Source organism: Anomaloglossus baeobatrachus, chromosome 8, assembly GCF_048569485.1.
Source record: "Anomaloglossus baeobatrachus isolate aAnoBae1 chromosome 8, aAnoBae1.hap1, whole genome shotgun sequence".
Lineage (NCBI taxonomy): Eukaryota > Metazoa > Chordata > Amphibia > Anura > Aromobatidae > Anomaloglossus > Anomaloglossus baeobatrachus.
The window spans coordinates 182,846,954-182,869,631 of NC_134360.1; the positions used below are offsets into that span (position 1 = coordinate 182,846,954).

At 44.1% G+C, this 22,678-nt stretch overlaps 1 protein-coding gene across 1 annotated transcript; it reads right to left on the reverse strand.

Annotated features, from left to right (window-relative positions):
* Positions 1 to 3,119: 3,119 nt before the first annotated feature.
* Positions 3,120 to 19,746, reverse strand: LOC142249373 (defense protein l(2)34Fc-like). The gene is made up of 6 exons (XM_075321009.1): positions 19,640 to 19,746; positions 12,453 to 12,661; positions 10,115 to 10,251; positions 8,804 to 8,904; positions 7,465 to 7,552; positions 3,120 to 3,353 (listed from the first exon to the last, which is right to left on the reverse strand). Exons 2-6 carry the CDS (start codon positions 12,649 to 12,651, stop codon positions 3,288 to 3,290), a joined length of 591 nt encoding a protein of 196 aa, XP_075177124.1. The 5' UTR covers positions 12,652 to 12,661; positions 19,640 to 19,746; the 3' UTR covers positions 3,120 to 3,287.
* Between the last annotated feature and the right edge of the window lie 2,932 nt (positions 19,747 to 22,678).

Below are 22,678 nucleotides of genomic sequence, written 5' to 3' on the forward strand. Positions count from 1 at the left end.
CATATGATCAATAAAGAGCAGACACTTAGAAAGATACCCGAATGTGTGTTTACTCATTTTATTTCCATGACGGTATACATGTGCCAATCCATATCCCTACTTCAGTGAGAAAACTTCTTGTCTGTAACAATTTGGAGGCCCCAGCGAGATATACTATCTTCCTTTTTGAATTTTATTCTGTACTGAAAAAATTGACTGCATCCCATCCTGAACAGAAACTATAATCCCTAGGGTAACAGAGAATCTGACTCACAAATAATGTCTCTCCGGGAGAGAAGGATGGCATATTAGTGTCAGTCTGGGGTGAAGAGTAATGGGAAACCAAATCCTCAGGTAGAAAAATATCTGAAATTTGTTATTTGTCTGGCTGTATATGTTACATGTACTGTATATGTTGTTCTTTGTGTTACTTGTTTGTTGTGCTACTAATAATAGGTTGTTCCTTTTGGCTTCTTTGTTGTTGTCTTGTTCATTATTTGGTATATGCACCACATGTTAACAGTTTATTGCTGCTAAAAAAATTTTGGCCCAGGATGTCAGGAGATGCCACATTTAGATTTTGATGAACATCAGAATAAAACATCTGCATCCTTGCCTATTAGAGGGTGGAAGAGGTTACCTTGTTTTCAGGTTAATCTAACTACAAAGCCAGAAGGAACAGCAGAGAGACTAGTGAGATATTTCAATTTAAGGAACACTTTGATGGCACTTGGAATAATGAAAGAAGTACACAAAGATGTTTGGGAGAAATACCTAATCATGAGTTAAAAATCAGTTTTGCTACAAAAAACACCTACCCCTCTCATAAGCTCAGGCAATCAATTCTGCAATAGGAAAATGTGTCTACAAAGGGAAATGCATTGTTGAAATTGGTCTACGGCAGACGATTAACAAGCATGTGCAGGGAGTTGGGCATTCCATATTGATGGGAGAGCTAAAGAAGGACAATCTGGTGAAGGAACAGTAGAGAAACAACCTAGTGAGAGAACTGTAAACCGCCAACCTAGTGAGGGAACTGTGGATATGTCCATAAATAATTAAACAATAAATTTAATTTACAGTGTTGACCAATAGACTATTATAAATCAGTCACCACAGACCTAAAAGGTTCCTGGTGTTTTTATACAGACAGTACACCATTGACATCTACAATGATAGCCTTCATAACTGAGAAACAGTTCCAATTCCCAAAAGGGATATACAGTATATTGTATGTGGTAATAAAGCCTACAGATGGATACCTAAAGGTGCAGAATGCACCTGTACTTTAGCCAGGTTAGAACCAGCAACCTGAGCATGGAATAATGAAGATTTCCCTTACAAGGCTATGCCACAGCACATGCTAGCTAAACATAGCACAGGTAAGCCCCAAAGCAAGCATATATTTCACACTCCATGGCAAGAATGGCTCTAACAGGCCCATTAGGAGCCATATTTGGAACAATTAGGAATGCTCAGATGATGATAGAAGAAATGGGAGACTGGTTTGATAATGTAACAAACTACTTCTTTGCTGCACTAAGTGTAGAGTCTGCCTTCATGAAGCAACTTATTGGGATTACTAATCAACATGCGATGGTACTCGATTATCTAAGTTTCACAGGGAGACTTCTGCAAGATTGTTGGTTTAGCATGACTTACCCTTTCCTTCATGGCTTTCCTGGTTAAATCCATTGAACTTTTTCAAAGGAGTAGGTAGGTCAATAACAGGAATAATCCACTATTTGATACAAGGGGATTTTATTACTGTATACTAGTTATTGCAGAATTCATAAAATTGTTTGTAATGCTGATAAAGAAATTTCTCTAGACTAATTGTACATTTTTGTTCAGGTAAAAACAGAACAGAAAATGCTAAAGGAAAGACTCAAAACTAGGCCCAAATTTTGACAATTATAACCACAGCACGATGTATCTGCATCCTATGCAGCAAACAGAATGCAGCGGACTTAGCTGATTGTATGAATTGTGGAAATCCATTGGTCTGAAGATAAAGAATCTGCATTAAGAAACCCCAAGTGGTTCTCAATCCAAGAATTTATCTAACAATCCATTGATATAATATTAATATATCTCCCAACATCTACCCCAGCGAACACCCCTAAATGAGCAACAAACTCCTTTCCCTATTGTCAATGGATCTCAGTGTTGCCAATAGTGTAAAGCCTGCTTTACACGCTACAATATATCTTACGATGTGTCGGCGGGGTCACGTCGTAAGTGACGCACATCCGGCATCGTAAGGTACATTGTAGTGTCTGACAGGTACGTGCGATTGCGATTGAACGTTAAAATGTTCATCGCATACACGTCATTAAATCCTGACGAATTGCACGTCAGGTTGTTCAATGTTCCCGAGGCAGCACACATCGCAGTGTGTGACACACCACGGGGAACATTGAACAGATCTTATTTGCCTGCCGTGGCTCCAGCCGGCAATGTGGAAGGAAAGAGGTGGGCGGGATGTTTACGTCCTGCTCATCTCCGCCCCTCCGCTTCTATTGGCCGGCTGTCACGTGACATCGATGTGACGCCGAACATCCCTCCCACTCCAGGAAGTGGACGTTCGCCGCCCACATCGAGGTCGTATGGATGGGTAAGTACGTGTGACAGGGGTTAATCATTTGTGCGGCACGTTCAACAAATTGAACATGCCACACATACGATGGGGGCGTTGCAAATCGCATACAATATCGTATGCGAAATTGCGGCGAGTAAAGCAGGCTTTAGACTACCTGGCCACATGCAAAGTACTCCTTTAATGGTAATATATTGCTGATTAAACAGTGATTTTATCAAAACTACACTAAGCAGCCCAGTAAGTGACACATCGCGGAAACAGGATCTCTGTCCCAACATTATGCTGCTCTCAGATTAGATGGCAAAAACCTGGTGACGGATTCCCTTTAAGACAATAGCATAGCACAAGAAGCAGGATGCTGCTTAGTTTAGTGCAGCCCACAGCACATACCATGGTTGGTCCAGGCTGCAGATTAACAGCAAAATCCTTTTATAAAGTGATTTTGAAAAACCATATTACTGAAAGGTCCTGCACTATAATCATTTTTGTTTTGAAAGTATAGGAACAGAGTAAAACAGAAATACAACACAACCTAAAATTAAACCTTAAAACTCTTTTATTTATAGGACAATTAAAGTAAACATAAAAATACATAATAGAAATGTATGCAGAAAATAACACTTCTGGTCTTCAGACTTCACAGGGCATCATTACAGCTTTTGATGGCAAGCCTTCCGTACTGTACATTAGATTAGGTGTCCACTGGTCAGATGGTGAACAGAGCACAGATGAGTACAGAGCTGCAGAGCACAAGCTGGCCTAATGAAGGAGCCTGAAACACAAAACATGGAATGTGAAGAAACTAAACGCCATAACTTTCTAAGACATTTCCATTGTCCATATAAGAACTTTTCTTGTTTCTCTATCTTTGCAGGTTTCAGTCAACATTTGGTAAACGTGGGTTACAGATATTAATAATTTAATTTCATCCTTTTACAATTTGTTTAGGTTACACTAGTGTTTCATCTATTTCTTTACTGTTCTTTCTTTACTGTTCTTTCTTTACTTTATACATTACATAGTTGGATACATAGCACATTATCGATATAGAACTGTATAACTTTATAACTGGCTTCCTTAGCTAACTGTAGATTAATAGCCATCTTGTATGTAAGACCACGCCATGGTTTGTAGAATTAAGCGGGCTTTACACTCGGCTAGCGATGTCGAGCGCGTTAGCACCCACCCCTGTCGTACGTGCGATATTGTGTGATCGCTGCCGTAGCGAACATTATCGCTACGGCAGCATCACACGCACATACCTGGTCAGCGACGTCGCTCTGGCTGACGACCCGCCTCCTTTCTAAAGGGGCGGTTCGTTCAGCATCACAGTGACGTCACAGCAGCGTCACGGAACCGCCGCCCAATAGAAAAGGAGGGGAGGAGATGAGCGGCTGGAACATGCCGCCCACCTTCTTCCGTCCTCCTTTTCCAGTGGACGGAGGTAAGGTGATGGTTGTCGCTCCAGCGGTGTCACACACAGCAATGTGTGATGCCGCAGAAGCGACAAACCACATCGCTAAAAAGCAGATAACGATTTTTTGTTTCAGGACGACCTCTCTGCGGCAAACGATTTTGCCCTCTTTTGCGATCGTTAAAGGTCGCTCGTACGTTTCACATACTGCGATATTGTTAATGACGCCGGATGTGCGGTCACAAACGTGACCCCGATGATAAATCATTAACGATATCGTAGCGTGTAAAGCCCGCTTTACACTCATGAGTTACATGGCTTGATATTTATTATAAAATCAAAGAAATCATTTATATACAATTATTTAACTGCAACAAAAACGAAAATCACATATATGGTAATAAAGGATTAGAAAAACTTGGCTTCTTAGTCCTAAACCAGTGCCCCCCATGTCCATACATGGGTGATGTACTACTGATCAGCTGTAAGTGTAAGGCCAGACTCTGCAAAACTGTGGTGGCACGCAGCTGCTACAATATTCTTAATTAATTGTTAAAGAGGCCCATGATTTTGCAGAAGAACAGAGTGGTTTTATGGGTGACATAGTTGTTCTCCTGCAAAATATTGTATCCATTTAAAATGAACCAGACACATGCTGCCCATTCCAGACACTGGCTGTTTGATTTTAGCCATGTGCGCTTGACTCTTTAGCAAGCCTTGCCATATGACTTAGGATATAAGCCAAACTAGAATCTCAATTTGCAGACACTGTGTTTCGGGGTATTGCCCCTAATTGGTGCAAAGTATGAGATTTTATTTGGTTAGGCGAGAGGCTAAAGCCTGCTTTACATGTTGCAATTTCGCATACGATATCGTATGCGATTTGCAACGCCCCCATCGTATGTGCAGCACGTTCAATTTGTTGAACGTGCCGCACAAACGATTAACCCCTGTCACACATACTTACTTTCCATACGACCTTGATGTGGGCGGCGAACGTCCACTTCCTGGAGTGGGAGGGACGTTTGGCGTCACATCAATAGAAGCTGAGGGGCGGAGCTGAGCGGGACGTAAACATGCCACCTACCTCCTTCCGCATTGCTGGCCAGGAGCCGCAGGAGGCAGGTGAGATCTGTTCATCGTTCCCGGGGTGTCACACACTGCGATGTGCGCTACCCCGGGTACGATGAACAATCTGACGTTCAATTCGTCAGGAATGAATGACGTGCATGCGATGAACGGTTTTTTGTTCAATCGCAATTGCACGTCGCTGTCACACGCTACAACATACCTTACGATGCCGGATGTGCGTTACTTACGACGTGACCCCGCCGACACATCATAAGAGATCTTGTAGCGTGTAAAGCAGGCTTTAGATTTGGATCTAATGGATAAGATTTCTCCTTGTGTACTTTACTTGCACTGATGAAGGGCAATAGCCAGAAACATGGTGTCTGCAAATTTAGATTAAGATTTGGCTTATATCCTAAGTCCCATGGCAAGGCTCGTTAAAGGGTCAATACTGACTTTTAGGATTGCTACTTCCAATAGGAGGCACTAGAGTTCTCTCTGAAGAGGCATGTTTGACTCATAAATGTTGCAATGTTTCAGAGAAAAAGATAATTTTAAAGCCAAACAGGAGACTAAGGGGTACTTTGCACGTTGCGACATTGCTACTGCGATATCGTCGGGGTCAAATCGAAAGTGACGCACATCCGGTGCCGGTAACGACGTCGCAACGTGTAAAGCCTAGAAGCACCGATAAACAATCGAAAATCGGTGATCTGTGTAGTGTCGGTCATTTCCATAATTTCGCTGCAGCGACAGGTACGATGTTGTTCGTCATTCCTGCGGCAGCACACATCGCTGTGTATGAAGCCGCAGGAGTGAGGAACATCTCTTTACCTGCCTCCCGCCTGCAATGAGGAATGAAGAAGGTGGGCGGGATGTTTACGTCCCGCTCATCTCCGCCCCTCCGCTTCTATTGACCGCCTGCCGTGTGACGTTGCTGTGACGCTGCACGACACGCCCCCTTAGGAAGGAGGCGGGTTGCCGGCCAGATCGACGTCGCAGGGCAGGTAAGTACGTGTGTAGCTGGCGTAGCGATAATGTTCGCTACGGCAGCTATCACAAGATATCACAGCTGCAATGGGGACGGGGACTATCGCGCTCGGCATCGCTACAATCGACTAGTGGTTTCGCAGCGTGAAAAGTACCCCTAAGTCAAGAAGGCAAGTGCCCAGCAGCTTCTCCACACCTGCTCTTTTTGAATGATTAGTCTCTCCCTGCATGCATGTATAAGAAGAGACTGGAGACGACTGGAGACCCACCTTCGAAAATAATCATGCGTGTGACTTGGTCCCTGCTTTTACAATCGAATATACCTGGCTGAAATCATACAGCCAGTGTCTGATATATGCTGCTGGTGGATCGGGCAGGATGTATCAGCTGTCAGGTTCATGTTAACAATCAATTGAAAACTTACAGTGGCTGCATATCTTTGTGATTTTTAGGAATATCATTGTTGTGTAAGGGTATGTGCACACAATGCCTTTTTGATGTGTGCAAGCACTGCAATTGTATTCAAAAGGAAGTTGCTTTAGGATACTCATTTTTTTGTCCTGAAACATCTCTTTGGCGTCTTTTTTTATGAAGTCTTTGATTGGTGCCATTTTTTTAAAGTTGTAATAAATCAACTAATGAGCGGCTTCCAAGTGGAGCTGCCTGGAGAATGGATCGTTCAATACTTTTAACCACTTGGTGTTTTTAGAAATCTGAAGCAAATAAAAGAACTCAGAAAACTGAACATGTGAACAAGAAGTCGTTTTTACATTGCCGTGCATATATATTCAATAATTTCAGTATTTATTTAAGTGGCTTTTTCAGGGGGTTAGGGAGCATACACATCTGAAAAAGACATTGTGTGCACATATTTAGATCATCTCTAGAGATGGGTGAACTCATGGAAGTTCTGTTCAGCAGCTGCAGCTGAACTGGTCCACCATGGGAACTTGGCCCAAACCTCAATGGAATTTCACTGATTGGCAGTTCGGCTCTCAGCCCACATACAGCCAGCCATAAGCAGAACATTTCTGAGGGGGAGGGTGGCCAATTTTTTTTTTTGTTGCACACTACATCCAATCACAGTGTTGTTACCCCCAGTGTGAGCCGTTCAAACACTGCAAGCGGCTCGCACTGGGCTAAGCACTGTGAATACCAGAGCAAAGCGATGCTCTTATGAGTTTTCAGCAAATGTAAAGCACTCAAACTCTGTTTATTTTTGTAAAGTCGGTGTTCGGTCTGAAAACCGAACACCGAACATTGGGTTCGCTAATCTCTAGTCATCTCTGCCTGGCCTTCCTCTTGTACCAAACATAACTACACATATGGTGCCATTTCTGGCAGAAAGCTTGATATTCAATTCCTCTACAACCCCTTTAAGAGCATAAATCTTTCATAGTTGACTTACGAAAAGCTGAAGTCCTTTACCAGCAAGTGGGATGACATCACTAAACACATTTGTCCAAAATATGGTCCTCGCTTGCACAACTGTAGCCCTTTGAAACATAAGAAAAATCATGTTTATGAACTTACGTTGTCATTTGCTTCGATAAATTTACATATGGATCCATTGTAGATAAGTCATCTATAAGAACTCAGACTTATATGGAGACATTACTGGTGAGGAGCATGGCTACTCTATCTCTGAAGACAAAGCTTTTGCTCCTGAGCTCTTCTGCCATAGTGTGGACATAGTGATGTTTTTTTTATTTGCAGTCTTAATCCTCATTAATGTCTACATCCTTATTTTTTAATATATGGGGAGTCAGGATAGAACATTGATACACACTAAGGGGTACTTTGCACGCTGCAACATCGCAAGCCAATGCTGCAATGCCGAGCATGATAGTCCCCACCCCCGTCGCAGCTGCGATATCCTTGTGATAGCTGCCGTAGCGAACATTATCGCTACGGCAGCTTCACATGGACTCACCTGTCCTGGGACGTCGCTCTGGCCAGCGACACGCCTCCTTCCTAAGGGGGCGGGTCGTGCGGCGTCACAGCGACGTCACACAGCAGGCGGCCAATAGAAGCGGAGGGGCGGAGATGAGCAGGATGTAAAATAATCCGCCCACCTTCTCCCTTCCGCATATCCTACGGGAGCCGCGGTGACACCGGTAGGAGATGTTCCTCGCTCCTGCGGCTTCACACACAGCGATGTGTGCTGCTGCTGGAGCGAGGAACAACATCGGACCATTGCGTCAGCGTAATTATAGATTACGCCGACGCTACACCGATGATACGATTACAACGCTTTTGCGCTCGTTAATCGTATCATCTAGGCTTTACACTACACACTACGATGTCTCCTGCGATGCCGGATGTGCGTCACTTTCAATTTGACCCCACCGACATCGCACCTGCGATGTCGTAATGTGCAAAGTACCCCTAAGTTTTGGATACACAGAAGTTCTCATGACACCGTCCATCCAAGAAGGAAGAATTGTTTCTTGGGATGTCACTGAGCTGAGAACTTGACTCCATCATGACTTATTCTTTATACAAAGACCTGATTTTAAAGTTCTAAAAGAATTTCTATCTAATTTCACACTGACATTTCATTGACATAACAACCCAAATATTGGATGGAAAAGTGGTCTTCTAGGGTGTGGCAGTTTATAGAAGATGCCTAGGAGGTCTTAAATATGGTGGAAATGTAAATCTCACTAAAGAAGAATGTACAATTGGTTACTCAAGACTTAATATTTATAGTACACATTTGTAATGTCATAAAAAAACAACATTACCTGAATTGTATGTCTGTAGAAGCTTTTTTTGGAGGAAGCCAAATCACTGCTACATTTGATTTCATGTTGGAACTCGTGTGACTTACTGCCCGGTCCGGAAACTTTGTGAAATAGAAGCAAATAAAATAATTAAGATTAAACAGATAATATTTCTAACAAATAAATTTATTTAAATTGAAAAATGTACTCCCACACTCCAAAGACATATTGATAGAGAGTTTAGATTGTGAGCCCCAATGGGGACAGTGATGATCACATCTGTAAAGCACTGTGGAATTAATAGCGCTATATACCATATTTTTCGGATTATAAGACACACTTTTTCCCCCAAAAAATCGGGGGGAAATGGGTGGTGACTTATAAGCTGAATGTAGCTTACCAAAGGTCTATGGGGGCGATGGAGCAGGGTCAAAGGAAGCCGGCGGTGGCACGAGTGGGGTGATTCTACAGGCAGCATGAGATAGGTATAATTGATCTCCTGGCGATGGGTGCAATAAACTTCAGGAAAATAGTGACGGAGGCGGCGCATGCACAGATGAGAGATCCTAGATCTCAATCTGTGCATGCACCGCCTCCGATGACATTTTCCTGAAGTTCATCACGCCCACTGCCGGGAGATTATTGGTGCCTGCCTTATACCGCTGCAACACCCCTCCTTCCAGCAGCGCCCCACTTCGACTACCACTGGCGTCCTATGACCCCGCACTCCCCACAGAATGCTACATTCGGCTCATGAGATGGCCACAAAACTATAAAAAGTCCTATTTTCCTTCTCTAAGTGTGGGGTGCGTCTTATAGTCCGGTGTGTTTTATAATCTGAAAAATACAGTAAGTGAATAAAATAAAAAATAAATCCACTTTATGGGGCAGATAAAATTTGGTTATTTGCTAAGGATGAAGATCCCTATTAAAGGGAAACAGTCAGGTGCTTCATGTTGGCCAAACCATGGGCAGCACAGATTGTAGTCTGACTGCACCATTGTCGGCAGGTATAACATTCTCTGAAACGCTATGCTAATTAAAAGCTAATACGCATTAAACTTTAGCATGACTAATTAAACTTTAGTGTCACTATTGTTGCACCTCTGTATTATTATTTATTAGTAGTTGCTTTGTCATTTATTAGGGGCAAATGACAATATATTGCCACTTTATGAAATCCATGGACCTGCTGTCGGATTCCAAGACCATTGAAATGCCCAAAGGAAACTAACTAGATTGCAGAAGAATGTTAGTATCATTGTTGCCATCTTCATATTATGAAATTAGGAATTCTGTGTACTTACAATGGTATATCGAGACTGAACATACCTCAGATGAAGAACACAGGGTCTGTGCATCTGTGCCATTGACAATGAATGTACCCATGGGGGTGTTCTCCCCAGGTGGACGAGCCTGAATCAGGAAACCCTTGAAATCATTTCCACCGGGGTCTTTACTAAGAGTGACTACAAAATAAGACATCCAATGTAACTACAGTATACTGTATAATAAATAATAGTGACAAATTCTGGAATTGTCCATCAAAGAAATATCTCAGTTTAGACTATGCTGCAGAAATGGAATAATTCAGTTCACATCTAGGGACAAACATAAAATTATTGCTGTACTGCAACTTGGTGCAAAGAAAAACCTCTATTTTTGGTTGGGGATGCTGCATGGATGCACAAAGAGCACAATTTTTCCATCATTTGATTTCAGATGAGGGGAAAGAGGACAGACAGGGCATTATTGACATACAGCAGTGAAATAAAAATCGACCATGTCACCAATTTTTTAAGTAAATATATTTTTGAAGGTGCTATTGACATGAATTTCTCACCAGATATCAGTAACAACCCATCCAATCCACACAGGCAAAGAAATCAAATCATAGATGTCCATAAATTAAGTCATGTGTAATAACGAGAAATGACATAGGTCTTGAGACAGCTCACTGGTTTTACCCATCATGAAATGTTTCTTGTGTGGCACCTTTGTAATGAAACACCTTTTTATAGGCCTTCAGTTGAAGCAGCTGATATTTTTCACTAAGTGGCAGGATTTCCTTCTAATTACTGTTAGCTTTTAGCTGGTGTCATGACTTTCCATGGCTTTTTGCACCTCTTTCTTCATGTGTTCAATACTGTTTCCCTATGTCATTTCTCATTATTACACATTCATTTATGGACATTTGTGGTTTGATTTCTTTGCCTGTGTGGATTTGATGGGCTGTTACCAACATTTGGTGAGAAATTCATGTCAATAATACCTTTAAAAATATATTTACTTAGTAAAATGGTGACATCTTCAATACACTTTCCTTCACTGTATGTGAACCCAACAATTAACAAGAAATATTAACATCCTAGTTCCCTCTTTGTGTTTCTTCATTTCTTTGTTAGTTGCTTTACATTAGCATAGAAGCAGAAGTAATATATTTCAAAAGGAATTTTGTGGTTTTTGAATTCTGTAAACTAAAGGAACCTATATATCTCTGTTTTTTGACGCTGCATGTTTTTGTTGCTTCAAAAATGTAGTGTCTTAGGGGTACTTTGCACACTACGACATCGCAAGCCGATGCTTGCGATGCAGAGCGTGATAGTCCCCGCCCCTGTTGCAGCAGCGATATCTTGTGATTGCTGCCGTAGCGAACATTATCACTATGGCAGTTTCACATGCACTCACGTGCCCTGGCCGGCGACCGTCTCCTTCCTAAGGGGGCGGGTCGTGCGGCGTCACAGTGACGTCACACGGCAGGCGGCTAATAGAAGTGGAGGGGCGGAGATGAGCGGGACATAACCATCCCGCCCACCTCCTTCCGCATAGCCGGAGTGAGCCGCGGTGACACAGGTAGGAGATGTTCCTTGCTCCTGCGGCTTCACACACAGCGATGTGTGCTGCCGCAGGAACGAGGAACATCATCGTACCATCGCAGCAGCTAAATTATAGAAATGTCGGACACTACACCGATGATACGATTACGACGCTTTTGCGCTCGTTAATCGTATCATAAAGGATTTACACACTACGATATCGACAGCGACACCGGATGTGCGTCACTTTCGATTTGACCCCACCGACATCGCACCTGCGATATCGTAGTGTGCAAAGTACCCCTTACAGTTCCAGCAAAGTGGATGGGATATATAGAAATCTCATGCCCTGCGCTTTTTTTTTGTGCTGCGTAAATTGACCTGTGGTGTGTTTTTCAGATACGCAACATGACAATAACTCATGCGGTTACGCTGAGTTTTCTGTGCAAATTTTTCCCCATAGACTTGCATTAGAAAGTTAGAAAATCCGCAGGTAAAAAATAGAACATGCAATTCTAGTGCATTTCCCTGGTAGAAGCGCATATAATTGACACTTAAGAATCCCAATAAAGTTTTGTCAAAGCCAAATACAAGGAAGTTTCAAAAACCATGCAGCTTTATTTAAAGCATGACACCAACAGGCGACAAAAATTTGCAGAATCAAAAACACAATAAAAATACATTTAAAAAAATGCACACTAAAGCAGAATGAAAGAAATGCAAGTAACCTAATTTAGAAATAAGGCACAGAAGTGGTGCAAAAATTAGTATACAAGTTAATTCCTGTCAAATATTGATCTCACACCTCAAATCTTCTTAATGCTAGCAACTTTCTAAATATATTGATCAGTTACCTGTGAATCCTAATTTTCCTGTGTAATTGACACTAGAAAAGCTGAGACTATATGGAGGGAAGGAAGACTGAGCATCGGCACCATGTGATGGCATCATTGTTGAGCAAGCTGGTTCAACCTTTCCATTTGGATACCCATCAGAATGCATGGGAAGAAACACGAGTGCCAGTAGAGTAAAGATTCTCACGTGAAGACCCATCTTAGTAATTCTGTGGATGGAAATTTAAATTGTTGAATTCTACGTATAACAAACAGCATCATCAATAAGAATTCTCGCATAATCAGCATGCACTCTGATATAAGCAATATGTATTCTCAGATAATGAATATGCACTCTGATATAGTCAATATGTATTCTCAGATTATCAATTTGTACTCTGATACGAGGGACTACTGATAAGTCTTTGGCTTTACCTAGGTATAATATATTTTTGTACTGTGTTAGCCAGTAAAGATAAAAAAATTGTTTAAAAGAACTGAGAGTCCTCAGTGGTTGATACCTTTTAATGGCTAACTGAAAAGATAATAATAATAGCAAGCTTTCGAGACTACTCAGGTCTCTTCATCAGGCTCATTGGCTTTACCCAGAAAGAAACGAGATAGGATGATGAAACTTTACATTTATTCCACATACTCTCCACTGATGACAACACACTTCTTACATTGTTATTCCAAGTTCTGTAAGCCTAGCAAAAAGAAGGATTTCAGTTGTGCCTCAAACCAGGCATCCGTAGCAGCCATGGCATCAGAAATGGTGTGAAATTTTGGTACCCTTAAGGTGTTTATTCAGGTTTGGAAACAGATGATAGTCGGAGGGAGCTAGATCTGGTGAATAAGGTGGGTGGTCACCAGCTGGAAGCCCAGCTCTGCCAGTTTGCAGTGGTCACTTGTGCAGTGTCAGCGGAGACATTATCTTGCAGGAAAAAGATTCCTTTGGACAGCTTGCTGTGCCATTTGGCCTTCAGAGCTAGACGCCGTCATTTTGTTTTCCCGCATGCGTAGAACACTGTTGCCATAAGCAACAGACACATCATTTTGAAAACATATACAGTTAGGTCCAGAAATATTTGGACAGTGACACAATTTTCGCGAGTTGGGCTCTGCATGCCACCACATTGGATTTGAAATGAAACCTCTACAACAGAATTCAAGTGCAGATTGTAACGTTTAATTTGAAAGTTTGAACAAAAATATCTGATAGAAATTGTAGGAATTGTACACATTTCTTTACAAACACTCCACATTTTAGGAGGTCAAAAGTAATTGGACAAATAAACCAAACCCAAACAAAATATTTTTATTTTCAATATTTTGTTGCGAATCCTTTGGAGGCAATCACTGCCTTAAGTCTGGAACCCATGGACATCACCAAACGCTGGGTTTCCTCCTTCTTAATGCTTTGCCAGGCCTTTACAGCCGCAGCCTTCAGCTCTTGCTTGTTTGTGGGTCTTTCCGTCTTAAGTCTGGATTTGAGCAAGTGAAATGCATGCTCAATTATGCTCAATTAGGTTAAGATCTGGTGATTGACTTGGCCATTGCAGAATGTTCCACTTTTTTGCACTCATGAACTCCTGGGTAGCTTTGGCTGTATGCTTGGGGTCATTGTCCATCTGTACTATGAAGCGCCGTCCGATCAACTTTGCGGCATTTGCCTGAATCTGGGCTGAAAGTATATCCCGGTACACTTCAGAATTCATCTGGCTACTCTTGTCTGCTGTTATGTCATCAATAAACACAAGTGACCCAGTGCCATTGAAAGCCATGCATGCCCATGCCATCACGTTGCCTCCACCATGTTTTACAGAGGATGTGGTGTGCCTTGGATCATGTGCCGTTCCCTTTCTTCTCCAAACTTTTTTCTTCCCATCATTCTGGTACAGGTTGATCTTTGTCTCATCTGCCCATAGAATACTTTTCCAGAACTGAGCTGGCTTCATGAGGTGTTTTTCAGCAAATTTAACTCTGGCCTGTCTATTTTTGGAATTGATGAATGGTTTGCATCTAGATGTGAACCCTTTGTATTTACTTTCATGGAGTCTTCTCTTTACTGTTGACTTAGAGACAGATACACCTACTTCACTGAGAGTGTTCTGGACTTCAGTTGATGTTGTGAATGGGTTCTTCTTCATCAAAGAAAGTATGCGGCGATCATCCACCACTGTTGTCATCCGTGGACGCCCAGGCCTTTTTGAGTTCCCAAGCTCACCAGTCAATTCCTTTTTTCTCAGAATGTACCCGACTGTTGATTTTGCTAATCCAAGCATTTCTGCTATCTCTCTGATGGATTTTTTTCTTTTTTTCAGCCTCAGGATGTTCTGCTTCACCTCAGTTGAGAGTTCCTTAGACCGCATGTTGTCTGGTCACAGCATCAGCTTCCAAATGCAAAACCACACACCTGTAATCAACCCCAGACCTTTTAACTACTTCATTGATTACAGGTTAACGAGGGAGATGCCTTCAGAGTTAATTGCAGCCCTTAGAGTCCCTTGTCCAATTACTTTTGGTCCCTTGAAAAAGAGGAGGCTATGCATTACAGAGCTATGATTCCTAAACCCTTTCTCCGATTTGGATGTGAAAACTCTCATATTGCAGCTGGGAGTGTGCACTTTCAGCCCATATTATATATATAATTGTATTTCTGAACATGTTTTTGTAAACAGCTAAAATAACAAAACTTGTGTCATTGTCCAAATATTTCTGGACCTAACTGTATTAGACGCATAAGGCTTTCATGTGATATAACATTCGTTACTATAGAAACAAAAATAGATCACAAAGCCAAAGACTTAGCAGCAGCCCCTCGTATAAGCAAAATGTACTCTGATATAATCAATATGTACTCTCATACTTATGAATCTTCTAAGTCTAAGCTTAGGAACAAACTGCATATTTCTGTATTACGGTATTAATGTGAGCTGTGTTCATCTTTATTTAGTAAGTACCTCTTAAACGGGTGGTTCACTAATCAGCATAAGTGGTCACATCGCTGTAAAACTCATAGGGAAGGCTTTTCTCAAATACCTTCTGTATTCATTTGTGCCACTGAGCGGCAATATTGCATTCCGTTCATCCCCATCACATGACCTCTGTGACCTCTGAGACCCAATGATGTCACATTAACTTCCAGCTAACCCAACATCACCGAGGCCTGCCCCAATCTCCCTGAGTGACTGGTCTGTGGGTGGAATTTCAGTAGACTTTAGACCTTGCTGTTTAAGCCTTGTTGTTTTCTTTATGGTGTTTGACTGATCTGTTGATAGTTTATCCTTTTGTTGTCCACCTTACTTGTGTTTAAGCCCGCATGTGAGCAGGCTGTATGATTTAGTTTTGTGTCTCTGTTTGTCAATTTTTGGGGTTATCATTCCGGTCCCAGCCCTCTCCAGAGGTGGTGGAAGTGGGGGTATTAGATCAGGGCTGGCCTGAAGGGCCAGGGTGGCAGGCCAGATGTCCTCTCCTCTACAGCGTGCGGGCATAAAATATGACCGCCCATGTGACCTTCAGTCAGAGACCTGAGGTGAGGTCTCTCAGTTCAATGAGGTCACCTGAGGTCAGGTTACCTGCGATTACAAGTGGAGAACTATGGGAACCTCAAGCTGTGACCACAAATAACTTGAGTGAAGTCACCGCTCAATGCTGTGGCTCAGTCATTCTCTACCTGAAGCTCCCAGCGGGGGCTCATGTTCTATGCTCGCGTGCTGTCACTTCATACGTAGCAGAGCTTTTAATCATCGTGGGACCTCATGTGGATTACGTCAGACCTGGGTGCTTTGGGGCTTAATAAAGGGGTGAAAGAGGGTGTGTTTTTTGCATTTGATTTTAAGTAAAAGATTTTGTGTTTATTTATTTTCATTTACGGATTAGCAGATCTCATAGATCTCATCTCATAGATGCCTCCCATTGCTAATCTAGGGCTTAGGGGCACCTGTGAGCTGTTATTAACCCCTTATCCCCAATTGCCACTGCACCAGGGAAATCGGGATGAGTCGGGTAGAGTTCCGAGATTGTCACATCTAATGTACATACAGGGTGGGGGCGTGTCTGACAGCAACCAATCAGAGACGTGGGGACTTTCAGTGGGCGGGGAAAGCAGTGCATATGCATGAGGGATTATGAGCAGCCCCGGAAGTAGAATTAACACCAGGCTGGAGACTCGGTAAGTATAACGCACTTGCTCCAATCCCCCTATCCCTTCTACCACCATTTTAAAGCGCTGGATTCTGGTCCCAATAGAGTTATATGGGGACCAGCGTTGGGTTACATATCTGGGATCAATTTCGGGCTCAAACCAAGTTTTTCTAAAAAAAAATTTGGTTGGACCCACCTATTACTGGTATCCATGAGTCCACCCATTACCATATATAATACATTGCCATACAGCATATGCACATATTAAATAAACATGTATAGTATAAGCTATGCAATATAAAAGCATAGCATGCAAACATAGATCATAAGCACATATAGTATATCAATATATAGGGAGGGACCAATTCATTAAGACTGGTGCAGTGCTCGCTAGAATATACTCACCTGATTTATTAAGCGGCAACTGCCATTTAATGAATCAGCAACATCTGGTACCCAGCATGCGCCTCTACCAGGAATGTAGGAAACAGGGGCTGGCGAACATTTCTGGAGTAACCTACATCCCTTTTGTGGTGTAGCTATGGTGAATTTGAAGGGCGGGAGTGACCATGCTCTGTCCTTCCCATGCCACACCATCTTTGCATATGACCGAAAATGTTTTACGCATCTACGAGTTGCACAAAAATAAAAGTGACCTATTAAGGTGTTTAGTCCATAATTATGGTGTAAGCACTTTGATGAATCGGCACCATAGTATATAGTAATAGATTCTGAACAGGTATAAACACATAGCAGATACATACAGTATATGGTACACTGCACATACAGTATATACAGATATTGAATATATGAGGGACCGACACAAGAACCAATCATCATAATGTACAATTCCCCCTGCTTTGGAGGTGGAAATGGCCCCCTTACTCTTTGGATCTCTGTGCGGCTAGACCAATATTATGTCCATCCCTGGAATGTACATGACGTTTATGCATATATAGTACACATTCAGTATGAACATACAGTCTGCATATTATAGGTGCATATAGTGTTCACTTTATTGTCCCAGAACATGTACACATACTCTATCATATAAGTGACATATAATTACATGGGGTTATAATAAAGATACTATACAGGGCCAGGCATAGCTAACACATGGCTTCTTCATAAGGACAGATTAATAATTAATAATAATCAGAAATTACAGGCTGATGTGAATAAACTTGAGTGTTTGGGCATCCTCATGGCAGAAGAGCTTCAATGTGGATACATGTAAAGTTATGCACCTGTGCAGTAATAATATGCATGCATCATATGTTCTATGGAGGGGGTAAAACTAGGAGAGTCACTTGTAGAAAAGAATCTGAATATATTTGTATATCACAGACTAAATAACAGCATGTAATGTCAATCAGCAGCTTCTAAAGCCTGCTTTACACGGGACGACCGATTGTGCGATTTCACAATCAATCGAACCCGCCCCCGTCGTTTTTGCGTCACGGGCAAATCGCTGCCCATGGCGCAGAAACTCATTTAACCCCCATCACATGTACTTACCTTCCGGACGACCTTGCTGTGGGCGATGAACGTCCACTTCCTGAAGTGGGAAGGACGTTCGGCGTCACAGCGATGTAACACGGCAGGCGGCCAATAGAAGCGGAGGGGCGGAGATGAGCGGGATGTAAACATACCGCCCACCTCCTTCCTTCCATTAAGCCGGCAGGTGCCGTGGGACGCAGGTACGCTGTGTTCATCGTTCCTGTGGTGTCACACGGAGCAACGTGTGATGCCACGGAAACGATGAACAACCTGCACCCATGAAAATAAACGAGATTATGAAAGTTAATGACGAGTACACGACTTACGATTTGTGAGCGATACTGCGTCGCTCAGAGGTGTCACATGAGACGACGTCGTGTACGATGCCGGATGTACGTCACGAAAACCGTGACCCCGACGATGCATCGCACAATCTATCGTCTTGTGTAAAGCCCGCATAAGGCCAGCAGGATTTTGTTGTGTGCCAAAAGAGGCATGAACTTACATGACAGGGATGTAATACCACCACTTTACAAAGTGTTAGTTTGACCTCTTCTGTAATATGGAGTTCAGATCTGGAAAGAAGTTTATATAAAAGATGCCAAAGAAAGATTAAAAGAATTATATTTGTATAGTCTTGAGAAGAAATGAATAAAGGAGGACATAAGTAACTTATGCAAGTACATAAGTGGCCCCTTACAAAAAAGAGATGGTAAAAAGCTGCTTCATGTAAATCCTCCCCAAAAGACAAGGTGCTACTTACTCCATCTGAAGAAAGACATGTTCATTCTCCAGAGGAGACAGGACTTCTTTACCATGATAACTAGTAATCTGTTAATATAGATAAATTGAATGGGTATAAAACCGTGCTGCCACCAGAATGGATAAATTAATGTTGAGTTTATTTGTTACAGGTCGACGCGTATCTGGGAGCTACGTCCCCTTCATCAGGACCAAAGAAATACATGTATTTCTTTGGTCCTGATGAAGGGGACGTAGCTCCCAGAAATGCGTCGACCTGTAACAAATAAACTCAACATTAATTTATCCATTCTGGTGGCAGCGCGGTTTTATACCCGTTCACTTTATCTATATTAATCTGTGGAATAGTATACTACAGGAGCTGGTCACAGCGGGAACTGTCAATGGTTTTAAAAAAGTTTGGAAAGAAAAAACATTTTATGTAAAATTGTAAAATTCTTGTGCTAAATATTGATCTACATTCTTCATCAAGAGTGAAAAACCTGCTGTTTAAGGCAGCCTGGATCATAGATTATGGACATGTTTAAACCCCATTTCCTTCATCCTTTCTCATCCCTCAGTTAAATTAGATGAACATGTCACGCTTTTCAATTGTACTATATAACTATTAGTAACATCTGAGACAATAGGAAACTGTTTTGTGGTAGTAACAGACCCTTTGACCTTGTAAGCTGGTTTCACGTCGGGTCCACACATGAGCATATAAGTTCACTATGATTTTATAACAATATTATTCCATTCATAGCCTGATACCATATAAAGTGATATGTATCCCAGCACCAGTGATGGACGGTACTCACCTCCAGGAGCTCACTGTGTGTTTAATCCTTCACTTGCACTGGTTGTACATTCAGTTTTCCCTTCTGCTCTTCTCCACCCTCAAGAAACCTCTGATGATTCACTAGAAGCCTTCCTGGACTTCCTAAATTGTGAAATCCAGACACATGGTGAGTACAAAGCAGAGCACAATATGCAATAAAACTCACACCTTAACATTAATCAGATATAGTCCCCGAGTACGAACATGTTATACCTAATAATTAACTAAAATCTATGAACTTTAATGGTAAAACTGCTGTGTACAAACATATAAAGTAAGAAACTGATCCAGGCCATTAACTGAACACCTATCGGATATATGCAAGCTGATCGGTGGTTGTTTACTGGTTTGTTCAGACAGACTGACGAGCATTCATTAATTTGATCATATGGTGTCTATCAGCAGCACATCTGCTGTGTACATAAGCCATGTGTTACCAGTAAGGCCTTGTTCATACTACTGTATTTTCAATCCAAGTGCTATTGTGACGCCCTGGGCAAGCCAGGGGTCACGGGTCATAACACCACCACACCCTACACCCCAGTTAGGAACACCTAGGCTACCAAAAAATCCTTGTTGCCTTCCTCCAGGGGCTGGTGTCCACACCAGGGGGTGGGCCAGGCGGTTGGCTCCGCCCACCGAGAAGTTCACAGCCCTGGAGGCGGGAAGAACCAGGCAGTTGAGCTCAGGCAGAGCTTGAGTGAGGAACAGAGATGAGTTTAGGAGGAGGAAGTAGAAGGAAGTGGTAGAGGAGCTTGAGAGAAGGAGTAAAAAGTGACAGTTAAGAAAGCCTGAAGCTGGTCTGGGTGTGTGCCCCGGACTGAGAGACAGCAAGGACAGCAGACGGCGGTGACTGTCCGCAGGGGTGACTGCTTGGAGGTTGCTGGAAGGTCCGCGGACGGGTGGTGACCCGGCGGTCTGGAGCAGTATACGAAGAACAGTCAGCACCAGTGGCAGGGGCCTTTCGGATCCCGGCAAGGCTAGGAGTCGCCGTGAATTTGCCAAATCCGTCAGTGAAGGGGACGACTGTCTCCCAACAACCAAGTCCCGATTGAAGGCAACAGTCCAACCGTAACAGAGAGACACCGCCACCGCCAGGGCACCAGTTTCTCAGGGCCAGCGCCTGCGGGCAAAGTAGGGCTCCTCCGGCCCATATCCAAGCCGGGGAGCGGGTTACCGTAGGGAACCCATCGCAACCATCATTATCTTAGGTGCAGGAAAAAGGGACAGTCACCGTCAACTACTGGGGAAAGCAAGTGCAGCCGTCCATGGGAACCGTCTTTCCAGCCGTGTGTTTTACCGAGAACTGTGTCATCGTCTCAGGCTGAGTGAGTACCACAGTGCCGCAAGGCACAGAGCTGCCCCTGCGTCCCTGCACCCCACCAAGCCCTGCATCACCCACCTCATCACTGGGCCCCGGGACAACCAACCCCCTACCCACGGAGGGGAGGAATAACATCTAGCTGCTCCATACCATCACTCCCGGGATCCCCATACAGAGCAGCGGTGGTTTCCACAAATCACAACAACCGTGGGTGGCGTCACGGACAATAAACTATCCAAAATCCCAATCCCCTTTCACTCACGGGCGAGGAGCGCCGCTCGAGTCCCCGGGATCCGGCCCATCGCTCGAGCCACCGAGCAGCGGCAGGCAGCAGCAGCCGCGGCAGCCAGACCCGAGCAGTAGGGAGAGCGCGGCGTCCCCTCCTCCGCCCGCGACAACTTGGCGTCACGAACAGGATCTTACCGCTCTGCTGTCAGGTAGAGGTGCGTCTTGTGACCGCCGGAGGTATCCGGCCGAAAAATTTCAGAAGTCGCCATCTTTGGCGCGAAAAGTTCCCGCTCGAGCGTCTTCTCGAGTAGCAGAGGCGCGAAGGCCAAAACCCCGCCCCGATAGAGGAGGGGCCGGAAAGAGCTAAGGGGGACGCGATGGCGGCTGGATGCATGTGAAGGTGGCGGTACAAGCAGAAACGCTGAGACCCCCACAGTCCGCCGACCCTGGCAAGGAATGTCCGCCCCACCTAGTTATGCAGAGGCTACCGAGCTGGTGCCCGGAACAGCGGCATGGCTGAGGGCCCGGACGGCGGGGTTCTGCCGTCACTACCGGAGCCAGATCTGCAGACTGATGGAGCAGTGGACCGCAGAGGTGGAGGCGATAGCTGCTGTTGCGCGAGTGTATGGAATGGAGGCCATGATGGAGGAGCTGGTGAGTGACCCACGCCCCTGTGTCCCCGAGGGACTGGCCGCTGCAGCCGAGGGACCCGGTCTACCCCTGGCCCCCACGCCGCCTCCGTCCTCCCTGCTCATGCATCGCACCGCGTCTGGCCCGTCGGGCGTATACCCCTCTTTGACCGTGGCAGAAAGAGTGGCAAGCCTGGAAGTTGTGGCAGCTGGCAGCAACCCGCCTGACGCAGGGACAGATGATGGTGGCTCTGGGCCTGATACCGAACCCGTTTCGGAGGAGGATGAGGGGGTCGCTACCCTGCATGGCATGGAGGCCACGTATGTTCCCCGAAGTGGAAACAACGGATATCGGGCGGCCCTTCCACGTCGTGCTTGCTATGCATTGGAGGGGCTGGTGCCCGTGTTCTTCCACCCCGAGCCGGGTAAGGAGGACGAAAATGCCCAGTAAAGGCAGCGGAGCACCGTTGCACAGTCCCCGTTGGGACCACCAGTGTGTTTGTTGAAAAGTTTTGCAAGAATGAGAATGATAACCGAAGATTTACCTGATTGTCAACCGTGATTGGAAACCGGCCGTTGCCGACACCGTTTTCCCCGTGGGGACCGTTTAAAAAGTTGCATCAGGAACTGCTCATGGACAAGCCCGTGAACTTGCAGGGCAACCATAAACGTTAGTGGCATGTAAATAAGTTGTTTTACCGTTACCGTTTCCGCAGTTTACGCCTCCGGAGAGGCAGGTTGGAGGGAGGGCCCACAGCAGAGCAGGCTGGGGCCCAGCCACCACAGGAACCGGTGGCTACCCTCTGGAGGGGAAGGACAGATCCCGCTCGGGTAACTT

Coding starts and splice junctions, on each gene's coding strand:
- LOC142249373 (XM_075321009.1), bottom strand. CDS start 12,651: ATGGGTCTTCACGTGAGAATCTTTACTCTACTGGCACTCGTGTTTCTT. Junction 8,905..10,114: donor CCCTGTGTTCTTCATCTGAG/GTATGTTCAGTC, acceptor TATTTCACAAAG/TTTCCGGACCGGGCAGTAAG. Junction 3,354..7,464: donor GTAAAGGACTTCAGCTTTTC/GTAAGTCAACTA, acceptor TTTGTGTTTCAG/GCTCCTTCATTAGGCCAGCT.